General features: G+C 43.3%; 1 protein-coding gene across 1 annotated transcript; it reads right to left on the reverse strand.

The window, feature by feature from the left end:
* Positions 1 to 481: 481 nt before the first annotated feature.
* On the reverse strand, positions 482 to 5,209 carry Mbl2 (mannose binding lectin 2). The gene is made up of 3 exons (XM_057777594.1): positions 5,093 to 5,209; positions 2,857 to 2,923; positions 482 to 855 (listed from the first exon to the last, which is right to left on the reverse strand). The coding sequence occupies exons 1-3, from the start codon at positions 5,207 to 5,209 to the stop codon at positions 482 to 484; spliced, it is 558 nt and encodes a 185-aa protein (XP_057633577.1).
* Positions 5,210 to 20,118: the final 14,909 nt, after the last annotated feature.

Here is a 20,118-nt window from a genome sequence, read left to right on the forward strand (position 1 = left end):
ACAAATGATGGATGGATGGATGGATGGATGGATGGATGGATGGATGGATGGAGTGTCTGAGTGTGTGTGTGTGTGTGTAAGAGAGATTGAGAGAGAATTCACTAATCTGTTTACATTACACTTACATTCCATACATGGTTTAGCACCGCATTAGGAAGGAAGGAAATAAAGTTATAAGTAGATGCTTTTAACACCTGAGACTGGGCATAGAAACTGTGGAATTAGCTAGGGTGATGTCACTACCCTAGAAACCACCGACCCAAAGCAAAAAGAGGACTCAGCAGAGCACACGTGTTCATCATAAATGAAAAGACCAAGCTCATTTTATTTTTGCACCTTCACAAGAAAATACTATTCCAGAAAAGGGGTTATAGTTTAATTGGGCAGCCAATGTTTAATAGTATATATTTTATATTTCAGAACAAATTGTGGACTTATGGAGCACAGTAAAGGATCCAGGAGGACTGAGAAGGAAAGCCCTTCACTCAGAGAATTCACAGACTGCTAAAAAGGTGTCGTCACAGGGGACATCATTCCACTTGCCATCCAACAAGAGCACCACACAGTGTTCCTTAAGGCCGGTGTTATTGGGCTCACCCCCATTCCAGTTAGTGTAGTGCACTCTCCTGCCTGTCAAATCCTCAAACCGGTTTTCAGTCCTCTTATCTGTTATTCCCAGGTAGGCGATGTCTTTAGCCACGTTCTGGAGGGCCCTGTTTTCCTCACCATTCCTGGGAGTGGCCACCGAGCCCTGTATTAGGGCACACAGAGCCTTCGCTCCATCAAAGTTCGTCTTTCTACCACTGCTCACAAAGAACTTCTTTCCGACTTGTTCACTCTTAGAGAAGAGCACCCCTAAAACGTAAGAAGATGGGAGACACTGGCTTATCTTCTAGACCACTCATGGTGTAAAATTCAGATTGAAAGGTGTATACTGCAGTTTCTCTGGCAGTATAGACCACAAAGAGTGCCTTCCTTCATGAGCCCCCTTGTGAAATGCTTACGCAAATCAAAACATGCTTCTTTTATCTAAAATTCGAGTTGAGCTGTTTACCTTGCTTCTCTTCCTTGCCGTTTAATATGAATCAATAGGCTCAATGCCTTTGTAGGTTTAGGTCTACATTACAGAACACATGTAATTTAGAGTTCTAAATTCTACCATACTGCTAACTTACAATTGAACAAAATTGTCTGGGACTATCTAGCAACAGCTGGGAGAAGCATGATTGGCTCCATTGTCTGGTCTAGATCCCAGCATTACAAAGGGGCCCGCATCCTATTTCACAGGACTGTGGTCCTGGAGTCACACTCACTGCAGCGTATAAACTGATTCTACCACTGAACTCTTTGAATTTGAGTAAGTAATTGAATTCCCATTTGCCTCTGTTTCTCCTAAATGATTGTTGGGAGGGTATCATGATAAATAGTCTTGCTTTGTTGCTCAGTTGGGGCAGTATAGTAGAAGTGGAACAAGACATTCAAGAAGTACAATTCAGTAAGCTCTTAACTACATTTCTTTTCCACATTCATTTATTTGTGCATGCACGGGTCCATGTGCACATGCATATACCATGGTACACATATAGAGGTCAGAGGGCACAGGGCAGTTTGTAGGTATCTTCATCCCCCATACGGGCTCTGGGAATCAAACTCAGGTAGCCAGGTTTGGCTGCAAGCACCTTTACCTACACGGAGCCATCCCACCCGCCTCTGAGCTACATTTCTAATATAACTGTTTTTCTGTATCCATCAGCTTTTCACTACTCTAATAAAATACCTGAGATGATTGACTTACAAAGAGTAAAGATTCATTTTGACTTTATGATCAGTTGTTCCTCTCGCTTCTGTGCCTGTGACGTCCATGGTGTCTCATGGTGGGGGCTTAACACGGAAGAGGGCTTATCTGTCTTGCAGCCTGAAATGAGAAGAGGGGAAAGACAAGTCTACACACTGCCCACAATCTATTTGGGAGTATTCCGCCAGTTATCTAAAACTGCTTACCAGTTTCCATCTCTTCATGGTTTTTTCACCTGCCAATAGTGCCCCAAGCTGGATACTCAGTCTTTAACACAAGGACATTTGGAGACATTACGGATCTAAACACGGCAGTTGCCTTGGAAAATCCACATTTACTTGGAGTATTGAGGAAACCCACTGTGAGAGTTTCACACGGAGACTGGGAGGAGTGTGGTGGAGACCACAAAAAACCAGCATAAATATAATTGAGTTACCCTTCCAGGTCCCTTCCAATCAGAACTGGACGTACAAAGGATTCTGTTTCTTAATTCCTGCAGACACATTCCTTGTGAGTGTAAAACTATTCATGGTGGTATATTGCCACAGGGCTAGATAAAATGTCTATTTCTTCAGGGCATAGAAAAAGCAGGAAGCATCTTGACTTACATCTCTTCATTACTCGGAGCCAGAGCTCCCCAGACACTGCTGGTTCAATGACAGAAGGTAAGGTCAATAGTTGGTACCAGGTCACACTGGAAGTGCTCTATTCGATCACAGTGTTTTTTTGCTTTTGTGTGTACTTAGTCCCAAGGTCAGGAAGCTGCCTTTCAGCCCCTGACCCTGTTATTCCTGGAAATAGTCTGTGAAGGGGTGGATACCTGGATGGGGCTATCAAGCTGCCAGCTAACCACAGAGCTAAGCACTGTTTGCATGATCAGCGTCTCCTCCAGTCTTTGATAGGGCTGTCCTGCCCCAAAAGTTTCTGCTCCACGTCTATTGTCACCTGCACACAGACACTAAAGATCTATTGTCACACAGACAGGGTCTCATTTGCTCTGGATCTCAGGGCCTTTCTGATGCTGCTTCTACTCTGGTGACCCCACCAGAAGTCCTCCTCACCCCAACTATCTACCAAAATAATGGTCTCTCTGCCCTCTGTGAAAACTGCCTGCTCATCGTCTCCTTGCTAAGATGGAGAAAAGACAGAGATGAGAATGAGAAAAGAGATATTTTTATTGAGGACGCCATTATGGGGCTAGCAAGAAACATGTCACTAGAGAAATTCCCAGGAATCCACAAGGATGAACCTAGCTAAGACCCTAAGCATTAGAGGAGAGGGGGCCCAAATGAGACTTGCCCTGTTGTCAGATTGATGAATATCTTAATATCCATAGAACCTTCATCCAGCAACTGATGATGGATCAGTTGGCAGAGACCCACAGTGTAGCTTTGGGCTGAGCTCCCAAAGTCCAATTAAAGAGTGGGAGGAGGGATAATATAAGCAAAGAGGTCAAGACCATGATGGGGACACCCACTGAAACAGTCTGCCTGAACTAATGGGAGCTCACCAACTGCAGCCGGACAGGGAAGGAATCAGCATAGGACCAAACTAGACCCTCTAAATGTGGGTGACAATTGTACGGCTGGGGCAGACTGAGGGGCCACTGACAGTGGCACCAGGATTTATCCCTACTGCATGTACTGGCTTTTTGGCAACTCATTCTCTTTGGATGAATACCTTGCTCAGCCTAGATGTAGTAGGGAGTGAAGAAGGACACTTAAAAGAAATCCCACACTAGCTCAGAACTGAGAATAATAGATGGTTATTTATTTAGGGTAGACTCACAAATCAGAATCCTCTGTTGGAATGGAGAACAGCAACCGAATCCTGCAGCCGGAAAAGAGGCCGGATGCACTTTACTCGGCATAAATAGTATAAGAGGCCACGCCCCAGTGGGCAGGTAACTTAAAGGCTACTGGCTGTAGGATTTCCTACAGCAAGGGGGGGCTTGGTGTTTCCCCAAAGTAATCTGCCTTACCTCTCTGAGGAGTGGATGGGGGATCCTGGGGGAAGGTGGAAGGAATGGGAGGAAGGGCGAGAGTGGGGACTGGGATTGGTATGTAAAATGAAAAAAGATAGTTTGTTTTCTTTTAAAAAAATAAATGAAAATAAATCATAAAAAAGAAAATATTGTGAATTTTTGAAAAAGAGTTGGTAAGAAGCTGTGTGCTCTATGATCGAATGTCTCCTGTGACTCCCCTGCCATGACAGACTGTCCCCAAACTCTGAAGGAGAATGAAGATGAACACACCAGTAAGTGACAGCCCAAGAAATTTCTAGAAGGATGGAAGCTCGTAGCTACTGCTCTAGCACCAGCCTGTCCACCTGCTGTCGTGCTTCCCACCATGATGGCCATGGACTCGCCCTCTGAAACTGTAAACCCAGTAAGGAACGGGAGGAAGTGGAAGAGGGAGAAGGAGGAGGAGGAGGAGGAGGAGGAGGAGGAGGAGGAGGAGGAGGAGGAGGAGGAGGAGGAGGAGGAGGAGGAGGAAAAGCACTTGAGAGAAACAAGGTTGGTGTGCTCCAAAGGAAACTATGGGTCATCCTGCCATCTTCTGGTCATACTGAGAACTACAACAAACCAAACTGCACCAAGAGCATTTATTCGATCCCCAATATATGTATTTCCTTGCTGTTTAATTTGGAACAATATCTCACTTAATTCTGCAACACCCTGAAATGGTTCACAGCATATCACTTTTGTTCCCAAGTTCTATTATCCACGGAAGCTCTTACATGATTCAGCATAAATAATATGATTTGTGAACGGATACCAAAGAAAATCAGCAATGGGAAGTAGTGCATAGGATAAAGTCCAAAGGAAAGCAGGCTCACGTTTCTGAAGGTTCCTCCCTGTAGGGTTAGAAAGGTTCATTCAATTTCTCCAGAAAGAAACTGTGATGATACATGAAAAAATTACCCCAGGGAAATTTGTTAGTCCTAAAGTTCACAGTGTTTATGTTTATTGGACACAGACATACAGAGGCGCTGTCTTTGCTGTTGTGACAAAAACATTTAGTAAAAAATAACTTAAGAAAGAGGTCTTTGTTTTGGTCTGCAGTTTAAGAAGGAATAAAATCCATCACCGTGGAAGGGCACAGTAGTGAGGGATAGCTGGTCTCGTTACACCCACTCCTGAGGCAGAAAGAGAGGAATGCTGGTTCTCTCCCAATGGATTCTTTCTTTCTCCATTTTTATGCACTATGGGACCCCAGCCAGTGAGTTGATGTCACCTACACTCAGTGTAGGTCTTCCTTCAACTAGACCTCCCTGGAAACTCCCTCAAAGTCTTACCCAGAGGGCGTCATGGAATCCAGCCACACTGACGATGAAAATTAAGCATTGCGGCATCACAAGCATCTTCTGCATAGCAGGTACCAAAGCCTCAGACTCCTGGAAGGGCTTTAGCATGAGTCACACTGTTCGCTCACAGTTTAGGTTCAATAAAACAGTTTGCCGGAAGTTCCAGGGATGATGAGAACCCTTAACAGTTCAGGTTCTCAGGAGGAAGTTTTCCTAATGGGGTTTTGATAGCAGCAGCCAGAGTGTATAGGAAACAGATTTAATTAGCAGAGCAGTCACTAATCCCCAGCCTGGCCAAGTAGAGCTCGGACACAGCAGTCAACACATGAAGCTGCCTGAGAACTACACAGACCTACAGGATACACAGCTGGAGGGCCCAGGTCTTAGCCTCATGTACCTGATGCTGGTGGAACGACCTAAGGGTGATGAGCTGTTGGCCTCCGCTACTGCTGTCAACTAAAGCACGGTCAAGATCAACAGATAGCCGGGCAGTGGTGGCGCACGCCTTTAATCCCAGCACTTGGGAGGTAGAGGCAGGCGGATCTCTGTGAGTTCGAGACCAGCCTGGTCTACAGAGCTAGTTCCAGGACAGGCTCCAAAACCACAGAGAAACCCAGTCTCGAAAAACCAAAAAAAAAAAAAAAAAAAAAAAATCAACAGAGAAATACAGCCAAAGTCAGTCCAGAGTCAGTGAGCTCTCACTAGCTCAGGTCAGCCGTTTCTGTGGGTATCACCATCATGATCTCAACCTCCTTTGCTCATATTATCTCGCCTCCCTCTCTTGGACTGGTCTCCAATAGCTTGGCCCAGTGCTTCACTGTGGATCTCTGCTTCTGCTTCCATCAGTTGCTGAATGAAGGTTCTATGATGACAATTAAGATAGTCATCAGTCTGATTACAGGTGAGGGTCAATTTAGGCACCTTCTCCACTGTTGCTTAGAGTCTTAGCTGGGGTCATCCTTGAGGATTCCTGGGATTTTCACCAGTGCTATGTTTCTCGATAGCCCTTTAATGGCTCCCTCAGTCAAGATATCTCCTTCCTTTCTCTGTTTCACTGTCCTTCCCCCTTGAAGATCCCATTCCCTCATGTTCTCCTCCTCTCTCCCCCATTCTCCTCCCCCTCCCCTTCCACCCTCCCTCTCTCCTAATTTTCTCAGGAGATCTTGTCTGTTTTCCCTTCTCAGGAGGATCCATGTATGTCTCTCTTAGGGTTCTCCTTGTTGAATGTGAAGGACAGTCGTGAGGCTTGGACAGTCTAAGGGACCTGACAGTGGGACCAGGATTTATCCCTAGTACTCAAACTGGCATCTAAGAGCATATTCTCTTTGGAGGGATACCTTGCTCAGTCTAGATATTGGAGGGGGGCGAGGAGGGCCTTGGTCTTACCTTGAAGTGTCAGATTTTGTTGACTCCCCACAGGAAATCTTACCCTTTCTGAGGAGTGGAAGAGGTGGGAGGAAGGTGGAGGAAGCAGGAGAAAGGGAGGGAGTGGAAATGGAGATAGCTATATAAGATGAGAAAAGATTGTATCAAAAAAAAAATCTTAAAGGCCGGGCGATGGTGGCGCACGCCTTTAATCCCAGCACTCGGGAGGCAGAGGCAGGCGGATCTCTGTGAGTTCGAGACCAGCCTGGTCTACAGAGCTAGTTTCAGGACAGGCTCCAAAACCACAGAGAAACCCTGTCTCGAAAAACCAAAAAAAAAAAAATCTTAATAAAAGGGGAAAAAATAAAACACAGCACAGAGATCTCTTATTGCACAGCAGGTAAGATTTGTGACAATGTGTTTGGGTACATTGCAGAGAAAAGCTGGAGTATTGCATCTTCCTCTGCACCCACCAGAAACCACTCAGTAGGGAGAACAGAAACCTAAATGGGACTCGCTGAACATAACGGACAATGAGGACTACTGAGAACTCAAGAACAATGGCAATGGGTTTTTGATCCTACTGCACGTACTGGCTTTGTGGGAGCCTAGGCAGTTTGGATGCTCACCTTACTAGACCTGGATGGAGGTGGGTGGTCCTTGGACTTCCCACAGGGCAGGGAACCCGGATTACTCTTAGGTTTTTTTTAAATAATTAATTAATTAAGAAAATGGGTCTAGAGAGATGATTTGGTGCTGAAGAGCACCGTCTGTTCTTCCAGAGGACCCAGATTCTATTCCCAGCACCCACAGGCCAGCTAACAACCACCTGTAAACCCTTGGGATCTGATGCCCTCTTCTGTTCTCCAGAGGTAAGCATGTGGTGGGTGCAGAAACATAGCATGCAGGCGAAACACCCATGGACATAAAATAAAAATGAATCTAAAAAGCAACATAAACCACTAAGTGTGCTATAATAAAAACACTTTAAGATGTAGGCATAGTTTTTTGTTTGTTTGTTGTTTTTTTTTAAAAAAAAAAAAAAAAAAAAAAAAAAAAACCTTCCTGAGAAGGACTCCAATAACAGGGGGAAAAACCCAAGAGTTGACACTTGAGAGTACATTAAAAGGCTTTGGCAGAGCAGGTGAAGATAGCCTCTAAGAATGATATGGTGATGCGTAGCTTTAGGCCCAGCACTCAGGAAGCAGAGGCAGGCAGCCTGTTAGTTCAAAGGCAGGCTGACCTACAATGTGAGCTTCCCAGCCACCCAGGGGCTGCAGCTCGATGAACCTAGGTATAGATTTTTTTTAAGACATAAAAATTAACTCTAGGAAAACAACTATCATTCAATAAATAGGCAAATGAATGGAACAGGCAATTCTCAAAAGAAGAAACACAAATGGCCAATAAGTACTTTTTAAAAAAATGTTCAATATTCTTAGGCATTTGTAGAATGGAAGTTAAAATTACCTTGAGATTCCACCTCACCTACATATACAGTGGAATTTTATTCAGCCAAAAATAAAATTGAAATTATGAAATTTCAAGAAAATGAATGACTATGGAAAGTATTACATTGAGTAAGGTAGCCCAGACTCAGAAAGATAAGTACCATATGTTCTCTCTGAAATACAGATTTTAGCTTTTATATGTGTGCATACATATGGGGGGGTGTAGACCATGAAGCTAGAGATGAGATGGAGAGGGAGAAATTAGGCTCTGAGGAAGTGGTTAGGGATGAAAAAGAGGCTAATAGAATACACGTGACATGAAAGTAAAGAGGGAACTACAAGGGTTCAGGTGGGGGCCAAGGAGAGGGAGAAAAAGGATGGAAGAGGATCAGTGGGAAATGCCATAATGAAATTCATGCCTCTGTGTCCTAATTAGGAAACACAGAAAGAAAAAGCAAGCGTTGGAAAGGCAAGCTAGAAGCCATGGTCTTATAGTCATTACTTAATCACATCTGTCTCCTTCAGAGTTAAATCCTCATTATATGCATCAGAAAGGATTTTGGAGACCTATTTCAGACTTTTCGATTTAGCATCGCCTGTGTCTGATGTGTCTCTTGTGTCTTTCCAAAGCAAAAGCAAATTATTATAGTAGCTAATTTTACAACATTAACAGTAACATAGGGTATGTATTATTATCATCACTCTTAGTCAATGGCAAATATAAAGGACTTTATTACATTTCATACCACTACTTAAAAAAAGAAAAGAAAAAACGAAGAAACTTGATGAATACAGATGCAATTTTCAAATGCCAACCAAAGCCTCATTCCATTCATCCAGATGATGCAGGTGGATTGAATGGGACTTGTAGCAAAGGCAATAATACCTTTATTATTATTTATTATTTATTTATTATTATTGCCTTTAATACCTTTAATACCTATAATACCTCCAGGGGTTCCTTACCCTCGAAGCTCTAGGTGATTTACATTAACAGGCACTTTATAAAGACACAAGCCTGACTTGACTACTTTGAATGGGAGTAATTTTACAGTGGTAGGAGATGAATTTCAGAAACCTAGAATAATGCTTATGACAGTCAATTTATCCACCACTTTCCCCTGAATCACTCATTTATCCTTCTTAGGTAGACTTTGATGCTCTTTTATAGAATCCCTTAAAGTAAAAGAGGAAGAAAAGAATTAACTCAATTTCAGCTTCTTCTTTTTTTTTTTTTTTTTTTTAATGTCACTAGTTTGGCCCTGCTTCTATGAGTTGCAAAGTATAAACATCCATATGAAATAAATTAGCAGCTTTGTTTAATGATTCTTACAAGATTTTTTAAACATATCTGTGTATTGTGTGCTTGTATAAGTTTGTATACACCATCAGCACACAAGTACTGAGGATTTCAGAAGTGGACATCACATGCCTCTAGAACTGGAGTGACAGATGGTGTGATTTGCCCTATGGATTCTGGGAATCCACAGGTCCTCTCCAGGGAAAGTAGATGTTCTTAATTGCTGAGGCATTTCTTCAGCCCTCAAGAATTTATTTACAAGCCGGGCGATGGTGGCGCACGCCTTTAATCCCAGCACTCGGGAGGCAGAGGCAGGTGGATCTCTGTGAGTTCAAGACCAGCCTGGTCTACAGAGCTAGTTCCAGGACAGGCTCCAAAGCCACAGAGAAACCCTGTCTCGAAAAACCAAAAAAAAAAAAAAAAAAAAAAAAAAAAAAGAATTTATTTACATAACAATTTTTGTAGATAGAGACTGTAGATGGAATTTTCTGTCCCACCCAATTCCTCAGCCATTCAGTCCCAAAGAAATATGCAGAGGCTTATATTAATTACAAACTGTCCTATTCGCTCATGCTTATTATTAACTAGCTCTTACAACTCAAATTAACCCATAATTCTTGTCTATATAGTCACATGGCTTGGTACCTTTTATCAGTGAGACATTCTCATCTTGCTTCCTCTGCTTCTGACTGGTGACTGCAAACTGAGCCCTTCCTCTTCCCAGAATTCTCCTAGTCTGGTCGCCCTGCCTATACTTCTTGCCTGACAACTAGCCAATCAGCACTTTATTAAACCAATATAAGTGGCAAGGGTACAAGAGCATTATCCCACAGCAATTTTTAAAGTGGGCTTTTTGTGGTTTTGTTCTGTTTTGTTATTTACTTTTTGAGATAACCTCATATAAACTCTTCAGTACTATTTTGTTCACAAACCTGTTTTTACACAAAGAACATGCAACAAGCAAAATTCTGAACATACCATATCCAATGTGAAAGGTATCATAGCACATTTCTGAATTGATAATTGCCGTTATCTCTAATTTGTACTCCAATTTAGACTCAGAAATTCTTTATGAAAATATCTTTGTATACAGGCATTTGTGGCACATACCTTTGATGCCAACACTCAGGAGGCAAAGGCAGGCAGATCTCCATGAGTCTGAGGTCAGCCCTGGTCTACAAAGAGAGTTCCAGGATAGCCAGGACTACACAGAGAAACCTTGTCTTGAAAAGATTTATATATTTGAACGTTAAGTTTTGTTGATTTTCTGTCAGCACAGCTGCTGCATCTGAATCTACTGCTATTTCACCCACCCCGTAATTGTCACTGTGGCTCTTCAGTTTCTAGCCCACTTCTCAGGCAGCAGCCCAGCAGGACGTTCTGCCAGATGTGCTTCCTGCCACTGCCACCAAATATAGTTTTTAACTAAATCTCTATCGCTCTATTTATCAATAAGCCTCAGGAGTTGGGCTGAAAACCTGTTAACTCAGAGAGGTTGAGGGGAAACTAGCTGACCTTCCCTCTTCTCTGGAGTCTCAGAAAGAGAGCATCCTTCCACTCCCCCAAACCAAAGACAGCCACACTTAAAGTCCCTTCCTACTGCTTCCCGTGCATCTTTCTATTCACCTTCCAGATGCTGCCCTCTGACTCTCCGTTATTACTTTCTGTAAATTAGTTGCTGCCTCTGCCTTCTGACCCGAGGTTGACTTTACTTAATTAATACAAATGCAAACACAGTGTTCACAGTGAGATCTAATATCCCACAAAAAAGGCTTCGATTTTGCAGTGTAAAGAATTTGAAACTCATTGATGCTATCTATCCTTTCAACCCCCTTAAAAGAAGATAGTCACACTGAAAATCAACAGTTTCCTGTAACTTTAATTTTATAGTCAATTCAAGGAAAACTGAACCATGTACATGCAAGTAGATGTGGGAAAATACACTGGCATAAATTTGGGTAAATAATTTGGGTAAGCCAAATTAGTCGAACGCATTTCCCTGGGAGGCACCTGCTGTTGTTTTGCTAAATGTTATACTGTCGGGCTGATTCTAAATAGTTATGCTTATCCCCTCAGATGAGTGCTGTTCTCAACTTTGGAGTGAGGAGTGAATTACAAAAAAAAAAAAAAAAGCTCACAGCTGCTCAAAGTGCTGACTATAAAAAAAATAGTCAGCAGCTGTAGATGGGTCATCTGTCTCTAGGTCCCACCATCAAAGATGCAGGGAACCTCACAGAAAAGCTGACAGAATTGCGGGTGCAAGACCCTTACACCATCACACCTGTAGGGATATTTTATTTGCGTTTTAACAAATAAAGCTTGCTTGAAGATCAGAGTGCAGAGCTAAGCTCCTAGAAGCCAGGCAGTGGTAGCACACACCTTTAATCAGGAGACAGAAGCAGAGGGATCTCTATTAGTTTAAAGCCATTGTGGGTTACACGAAATTGAATCTGTCTAAAAGAGAAATGGAGCTCGCACAAAGGTGATCCCAGTACTTGGGATCCCATGCCTTTAATCCTAGCACTAGGGAGGTGGAGACAGGAGCGATTTGGTTGGGTGGAGAAAGGAATATAAGGCTGGAGAAGACAGGAGCTCAGTGCAGTCTGAGATCTGGTGGAGACGGTTGCAGTCTGAGGATTGCCCCTGCAGTTAGAGGACACATTCTGAGGAAACAGTTTAAGGACCTGATCACCCCTTCGGTCTGAGCATTGGTAGAATTCAAAGGTCTTTCTAGTGTCTGGTTTCATTGCTTCTCTGATCTTCAGCATTAATCCCTATATCTGACTCTGGGTTTTTATTATTAAGACCAACTAGAATTTGTACTACACAAACCAACCAGAATTTAAACAGAGATGGGGAAGGAACCCTGAGACTCCATCCTAATCAAGAGAGCTATTGCCCATTTGTTGATAACAGTAGAGAATCACCCTCCTTTGGGGAATGTGGTCACTAACAGGTTACTAATGCTCCAGCGAATGGCCACACCCCTGTGTGCACATGGGCTGCTCTGACTGGACTCAACTGGTTACTAAAAACAGTAAAAATGAAAAGAAAACAGGAACTTGAGAAGGGAACATGGTAGGGACTCTAAGGAGAGGTAAAGAGAGATGTTGGGGGGCTGGAGAGATGGTTCAGCGGTTAAGAGCATTGCCTGCTCTTCCAAAGGTCCTGAGTTCAACTCCCAGCAACCACATGGTGGCTCACAACCATCTGTAATGAGGTCTGGTGCCCTCTTCTGGCCTGCAGGCATACACACAGACAGAACATTGTATACATAATAAATAAATAATTAAAAAAAATGGGGCTGGAGAGATGGCTCAGAGGTTAAGAGCACTGACTGCTCTTCCAAAGGTCCTGAGTTCAATTCCCAGCAACCACATGGTGGCTCACAACCATCTGTAATGAGGTCTGGTGCTCTCTTCTGACCTGCAGGCATACACACAGACAGAATATTGTATACATAATAAATAAATTAAAAAAAGAATGCCTTTAAAAAAAAGAGAGATGTTGGTGGATGGATATGATCAATATGTTATATAAACTTTAAACTTTCAGAAAAAGTAAATTATTTAAAAAATTAAAAATAGTGCCAGGTATGGCAGTACATGCCTTTAATCCCAATGCTTAGAAGACAGAGACAGGAAATCTCTGTTGAGTTTGAGTCTACATAGTAAGTTCCAGGGCAGCCAGAGCAACACAGAGAGACTCCATCTCAAAAAAAAAAATTAAAAATAGAGATAAAAAATGAAGGACTATTAAGATGACTAAAAAGAGCTGAAAATAAATTTGGCTTTGTATTTGCAACACTCTTGACTCTTGACAATGATGTTCTAATCAGTCAGTCACACTTTTCCAATCCATAACACAGGTAGGACTCTGTGGATGAAGAACTCCAGTTCAGAATAGTATTTACTGTGGAAACACTTACAATACAGAAGCTTCTGGAATCCAAATACTGTGCCATGTCGTTCCATCCCATCAGAAAACACTGAGGGTGATACTGATTTCAACCAGTATGAACAATTGGTTGTAAACCCATGCTCCTTAGGGAAAAGAAACATGGAATGACCTTTAAAAGGAAGTGTAATGGAAGCCTCAGAATGTGTTAGTCTCTTCTGTTCAAAGAACAGAATTTAGTGTGGGATGCGTGTTACACTTAGCATCAGTATACTCTTGTTCACAAATGCTTGCTCCTCGGTGATTATTATAATGATTCATCACATGACAAGAATCCACTAGTATGTTTTAAAACTCAATGTGGATAAAGTCGAGTAATGTTATGGTTTAAACGTGAATGGCCCCCAAAGGTGCACACGTTTGAATTCTTGGTCACCAGTGTCAGGAAAGATTAGGCGGTGTGGACTTGTTGGAGAAGGTGTGTCCCTGAGGGCAGGCTTGGGCATTTTAAAGAGCCCACACCATTCCCAGCTGACTGCACTTGTGGATCAAGGTGTAAGCTCTCCACTACTGCCCCTGTGCCAGGCCTGCCTGTCTGCTGCCATGCTTCCAACCATGATGGTCAAGGACTTTAACTCTCTGCAGCTGTAAGTCCCAAATTAAACACTTTCTTTTATAAGTTGTCTTGGTCATGATGTTTTGTCCCAGCAAAAGGAAAGTAACCAAGACAAATACATTTTCCCTTCCACTCCACTGGCAAAGTCAGTGAGCGCCACTCATCCTACGCAAGCACATTCCATTTCCGACGCACATTCTTTTGTTGCTCATAGACGTTACAATCAGTCTGTGAACACGACTTGCCAGGACAGTTCCCACAAGCAGATTTACAGAATATTGGAAATGTGCTGTCCTCTTCAACCGCAGGAGAGGGGCTTCTGTCAAATAAAGCACATAGGTTTTGCGCTTTAAAACATGATGTCTGCTATGTAACTAGAGATGTTTATTTTAGACAGGATCTCTCTCTGCAAGGCTGGCTGACCTGGAGCTCACTATGTAGATTGGGCTAACCTCAGACTCACAGAGAGCCACCTGCCTCTGTCTCCTCAGTGCTAGGATTAGAGGCATGCACCACCCTGTCTGCCCTACTGGAGATTTTCTAAAAGGGAACTGAATGGAACCTAGAGAATGTGCTATCCTGTTCCATCTCACAAGAGAAGTTACTGAGTAAAGCAAGCTCTATCCAGCATAAACATATTATGCCTTCTAAGAATACACTTCTTACAGCTAATAAACATTATATTTACTATGTGAAAAGAACTGTGTTGGATCCTTTCCAAAAGAAAGACATATGGAGTCCCAGAACATCCTGATTTCTTTCACTCTACCAGGGAGGATGGATATCGTGAATCTTGCCCGCATAATAAACATATCTTGTTTTGCAAGTATATACCCCTTGATGCTCTTCAACATTGTACCATGAGAAAAGATTGTTAGAGCAACTACAAAAGGCAGATTGACAGAAGCCTGAGAGTCAGATGTTTTCCTCTAGGACATAGAAGAAATGGGGGAGGTTTGCATCCTTTATTCATTATGAACACATAGTATTTCATAAGCACAAGTTCCAAAATGTTATATAGATGCTATCATGATTGTTTGATGGTGCCTGGGCCCTAAGGAGGGCACAGTGGCATTTGGAGACCAAAAGAAAAGTATTGGCCGGGCAGTGGTGGTGCATGCCTTTAATCCCAGCACTCGGGAGGCAGAGGCAGGCGGATCTCTGTGAGTTCGAGGCCAGCTTGGGCTACAAGAGCTAGTTCCAGGACAAGCTCGAAAAGCTACAGAGAAACCCTGTCTCGAAAATCCAAAAAAAAAAAAAAAAAAAAGAAAGAAAGAAAGAAAAGAAAAAGAAAAGAAAAGTATTGGATGCCATAGGATTGGATTTACAGATAGTTGTGAGCCTCCACATGGGATTGAACCTGGGTCCTCTGGAAGAGCAGTTAGTACTTTAAGTGCTGAGTCATCTATCCAGCCCCAATGTTTGATTCTGTTTGTTGTTGTTGCTGACAAAGCGTAGTTGGATGTAAAGACCAAATTTGAGACCTTCCAGAGCAACATAAGACCTTGTATCAAGACAATCAGAAACAAAAGAAAGGTCTGGATCATATTCTCATTAGATATGTTAGGGTTTTTTTCTTTATCTATTCTTCTGTGATGGACCTTAAATTATGAGTTAACTTTTCTGACATCATTTCACAGACAGAAAATTCCTGTAACTGAACTTTCAGAAGGCAAGCTCACTAAGAACCCACAGCAGCCACACTCAATGTGCACACGCTTTTGTATCAGGAAGGATACAGGGTGTCGGGGCTGTGGGCCAGCTGCCTGGGTGTCCTGGTTCTTCTCGGGGGCTAGCAAAAAACTAAATACACACAAAGACAAAAGATGTAAAGATTCCCAAAAGGTAAGAGCAGGCATTTAGTGAGGCAGAAAGCAAGGAGCAGAAAGCCCTGTCAGGAAGGGTGAAGTCTTGGATCTGGGAGACAACCTAGCCTGTCCCAGGTTTGTCTTTATAGGGCCCCTGGACTCTTCTCTCTTTTATTTTAAATTTTGTTCTTTCTTAATTCCTACTTCCCCTCTGCTATCACTTCACCGCTTTGCCCGGATGGTCGTTGGCCCAGAGAACTAACAAAGATGAGTGAGGTAGCTCCCCAGTTGCAAGTGAGGACATCCTTACCTCTTAGAGCCCAACTGCTAAATAAGAATGCTACCTCCTTCCTTCCTTCTGACCACTTTCCCAACTTCCCACTGACTCCTCACAGCCTAATCTATAGCACAACACATAGCAAACTTTCAGAAATCCCAGAGACACTTTTCCAAGCCTCTTATCGCTTCCTTAAACAATCAAAAGACCAAGCCACTCATCTGGAGTCTATGGCACCAAAGGGAATCTTCAAAACCCTGCACCAACTCAACGGGAAACGGTGTAAGAAAAACTGTGCTCTTGAGATGTAACCCGGGACATTTACATTCTAAGTAAAAAAAACACTAAGATGGTTTTACTAGAACCAATCTATAAACTATATAAGATTCTTTAATTACAACACACTTCAGTTATGATACATTTCAATGAAAATGGAATTCCTTTTTCTTTATTGTTTCTGTTTGTTTGTGGGGAAATATAACCCAGGGCTTCACACAATGGAAGCAAGCAGCCTACCACTGAGTCATATCCCACGCTCTGAAATTCATGTTTTACATTACATTAACTTACAACTCCCATGATTCCGTTTCACCAGGAATCCAGATTTACTCATGGACTCCAGCGCACTATGTCACCAAGGCCCAGCTTTGCCTTGGGTACCTGCTGCATTCATTACAATAGGGCGGGGAAGCACAAGTTTGTGGAGTTTATATTAATATAAGAAAAAAGACATACAAGGAGCCGGGATGTCTCGTTTAGTAAATTGTCTGCCATATAACCGGGAGGACCTGAGTTTGGATCTCCAGCTCCCATGTAAAAAGCTGAATGCTGCCATGAATGCCTAAAACCCAGCACAGGGCAAGTAGAGGCAGGTGGATCCCTGTGGCTTGCTGCCTGCTTAGCTTGCAGTGATCTTGAGGTTCAATGAGAGGCTCTATCTCAAAAAAGCTAAGATGAAAAATAATAGAGAAGGAGAGCCAATGCTGAAATCTGGACCTACATACTTGCCTCCACAAACCCCCTCCTCTCTCACGCGCGCATACACACACAAATAAGGTGAGACATCACATTGTCTAGATTCATTATATAAGGGAGACAAAAGTTTCTCTTTGTTATCTTATGTTAAGGAATTAGGAGCATGAAAACTAAATGCTCTGAAAACAGATTGGTAGGAGAAAAAGTTTCTGTGTGCAGTGCAGGTAACGAGTGCAGAATTAGTTCCAGTGTCTCGGCCACAGGAGGTCAAAGAACATCGGGTATCTTCTGAAAGAAAGACTGTCCTCATCCTGCCCTCCTGCTACTCCCAGACTCCGAGCATGGAGAGCTAACCCAGATCCTGCCAGGATCACCTCACCAGGGCTGACGTCTTTCTCCCTGTATTCAGTTTGGCTTTCCCACCTAGTTATATTCTGCCCTGCCATAGGCCAAAGCAGCTTTATTCATCAACCGATAAAAAGAAGCACATATTCTCAGTGTACAGAAGGACCTCCCACATCAAGTCCCCACTAAAGGACAGAATGGCAGAGAAGACAAGGTCTCCTTAGGTGATGGTAAGCAGTAACGCTATAGATATGATGGCTGGGGTGGAAACAGCCACCTTGCAACAGTAAGGCAGCAACACCAACATTTGCTCTTAGTGATGGAGAGATAGGACATTGCTGGGCTGCCAAACCAATAGCTGCCTATGTCCGGATCTTGAGTGCCTCACCGCTAGCACTGAAATTTATTTATATGCCTTTATGAAATGAACCAGACTTAAACTACAAAGCACTCTAGTGTTTGCAGCTGACGAAGTCCTCAGTGTGTGAGCCTTTGGGGCTCATTGCAAAGTATTAAGCTCAGCGAAGTCGCTGGCAAACCAGGGCTCTGTGCCTGTGTAGCAGTCAGTAAGTTCCCTGCTTGCCCCTGCCACGGCTGTTGTGGGTTTGCTATGAAGAGGTGAAAACCCCTGAGCTGTTCATACAGACACCAGTGAAGGGCAGGAGAGATATCTCTCTTTCCAACTGGAGTGTCCAAAAATTTGAGCAAGGCTCTGCTCTGCTGAGGGGATCCCACGGCTGGCAAAGGCAAAGGGCCCTGACCCCTACCGTGAATAGGGACTGTCTGTGATGTCACACAGTGTCTCAGTTTACTTTCTATTGCTGTGATAAACACCACAATCAAAAGCAACCTAAGAAGGAAAGGATTTATTTGGCTTAAAGGTTATAGTCCTTCATCAGAGAAGCTAAAGTGGGAACTCGATGAACCCGAAGGCAAAACCTGAAACAGGGGTCATGGAGGAGCGTTGTTTAATGGCTTGCACCCCACATCTTGCTGAGAATACCTTATTATACAACCCAGGACCACCTTCCTAGGGGGTGGCACTGTCCACAATGGGCTAGGCACTCCCATAACAATTATTAATTAAGAAAATGCCCCCACACACTTGCCTACAGAGCAATCTTATGAAGGTGTGTTCTCAGTTGAGACTCCCTCTTCCAAGATGACTCTAGCTTGTGTCGAGTTGACAGAAACTAAGCAACAACATGACAATGACTCTGCCTGGTCTAACAAAGTAAGAGAAGGGGAAGCTGAATGTGAGTGACCGGTGACAGCAGGCGATAAAGAACACCATACATAAGACTCGGGCCCCCTCCCTTGCTTCATTCAAGAAAGGTGCTTTTGGGGCTGGAGAGATGGCTCAGAGGTTAAGAGCATTGCCTGCTCTTCCAAAGGTCCTGAGTTCAATTCCCAGCAACCACATGGTGGCTCACAACCATCTGTAATGGGGTCTGGTGCCCTCTTCTGGCCTTCAGGCATACACACGGACAGAATATTGTATACATAATAAATAAATAAATATTAAAAAAAAAAAAGAAAGGTGCTTTTGTGCATCTCATCAGAGATACGCAATGGTTGCTGAGTCTCACGTCGTCCAGTGGTTGGCTCTCTAGAACACACATGGTCTTCCGGCTATCACTGGAAATGCAATATTCTGAAAATATCTTACATCCTAGACCAGATTTTTTTCCAGACCTCACAGTCAAAGTTAATAATACACCTTGAAGTCACTTAAGACTGCTAGCCTACTGAGTAATCGGTCTGTTTGTTTAACCTGCCTTTAAAAGAACAACGTAACAACCTACCTTGCTTGCCTTCAATTTCCCATATAATCAACTTTTACAACATAAGCTAATGCACAGCTACAATCCTAAGTTATGTACTCATGCACCTCCTGACATAGAAGCCTGACCCATGGGTATCGACCTGCCGAAAGCAGCAAATACATAAACTGAAAGCAACTTCCTCAAATCTACCATCCATTTTATGGGCATGGGTTGATGTTTGTTATTTAGGTCAGTTGGGATCAGCTGGAGCCAGTGACTTAATCCCTCATAAAACTCTGTTAAAGATTCCTAAAAAGTGTCCCGTTCCTTCCTACATGTGATGCTCTCGGTGGTGTTCAGGAAATACAGAGCAAAACCCTTGGTTAGAGACAGACAACACTAACATACAAACCCACACATGCACACACACGTGCATGCACGTGCGTCACAGACACACACAGCACATAAAGCAGACATCACAGAGACAGACAGACAAAGGAACAGACACATAGAGGGACAGACACAGGTACAATAAATTCATGAGACAGCCTCCAGGCGGGCACAGAGATGGACAGAGGATGGAAGACACAGGGAGCATGAAGTAGAAAACCCCGGTTCATAGACCGTTCCAAGGGCAGAAGTTTCTCCTTCAGTCCTTAATATGATTCCAATGCATGATTGTGCCTCCGAGTTAATCACTAATACCCTTAATCCCTAGCCATCCAACACCTCTCTGCTGACTGCTGGGGTTCTCCATCCCTGAGCCTGTTTTGTCCTCTAACAAAAGGGACTGGGTTTTTATCTTTGTCCCTTGAGGACTGGGACAATTGGGATGCAAACCATGGTTCAGAAACATCCCCATATCAGATACTGCCAAAAGCCCTCAAGTCTCTGGTTTTGACTCAGTGGCCAGCCAGTGGTTTGACTATTTCGTGTCTGGTGCTAGGAAGGAATGGCAGCCCAGCAGCTAGTGGAAAGTCAAGCTTTTCAGCCCAGGGTTCTCAGTTTATCCACCTGAAAAGAATCAGAGTTTCAGCAGCCAATGGCAGAAAACCCAACCAAAAATGGTGGACACATTCAAGCAGGGCAAGGTATGTGTGAAATCAGCAGATGCAATAGCAGGTGACTTCGAGTGAAGGTAGACCTGGGAGTTAGGTAAGGGTTCAGGAAGCGCTTCTGCCCTCGGCCCTCTGTCCTCTGTCGTTCTAGCGAGAGCC

The sequence above is a fragment of the Chionomys nivalis genome, chromosome 8 (assembly GCF_950005125.1).
Source record: "Chionomys nivalis chromosome 8, mChiNiv1.1, whole genome shotgun sequence".
In the NCBI taxonomy this organism is placed as follows: domain Eukaryota; kingdom Metazoa; phylum Chordata; class Mammalia; order Rodentia; family Cricetidae; genus Chionomys; species Chionomys nivalis.

Coding starts and splice junctions, on each gene's coding strand:
- Mbl2 (XM_057777594.1), bottom strand. CDS start 5,209: ATGCTAAAGCCCTTCCAGGAGTCTGAGGCTTTGGTACCTGCTATGCAG. Junction 2,924..5,092: donor GATTCCATGACGCCCTCTGG/GTAAGACTTTGA, acceptor TCTCCATCTTAG/CAAGGAGACGATGAGCAGGC. Junction 856..2,856: donor TATTTTGGTAGATAGTTGGG/GTGAGGAGGACT, acceptor CTTACGTTTTAG/GGGTGCTCTTCTCTAAGAGT.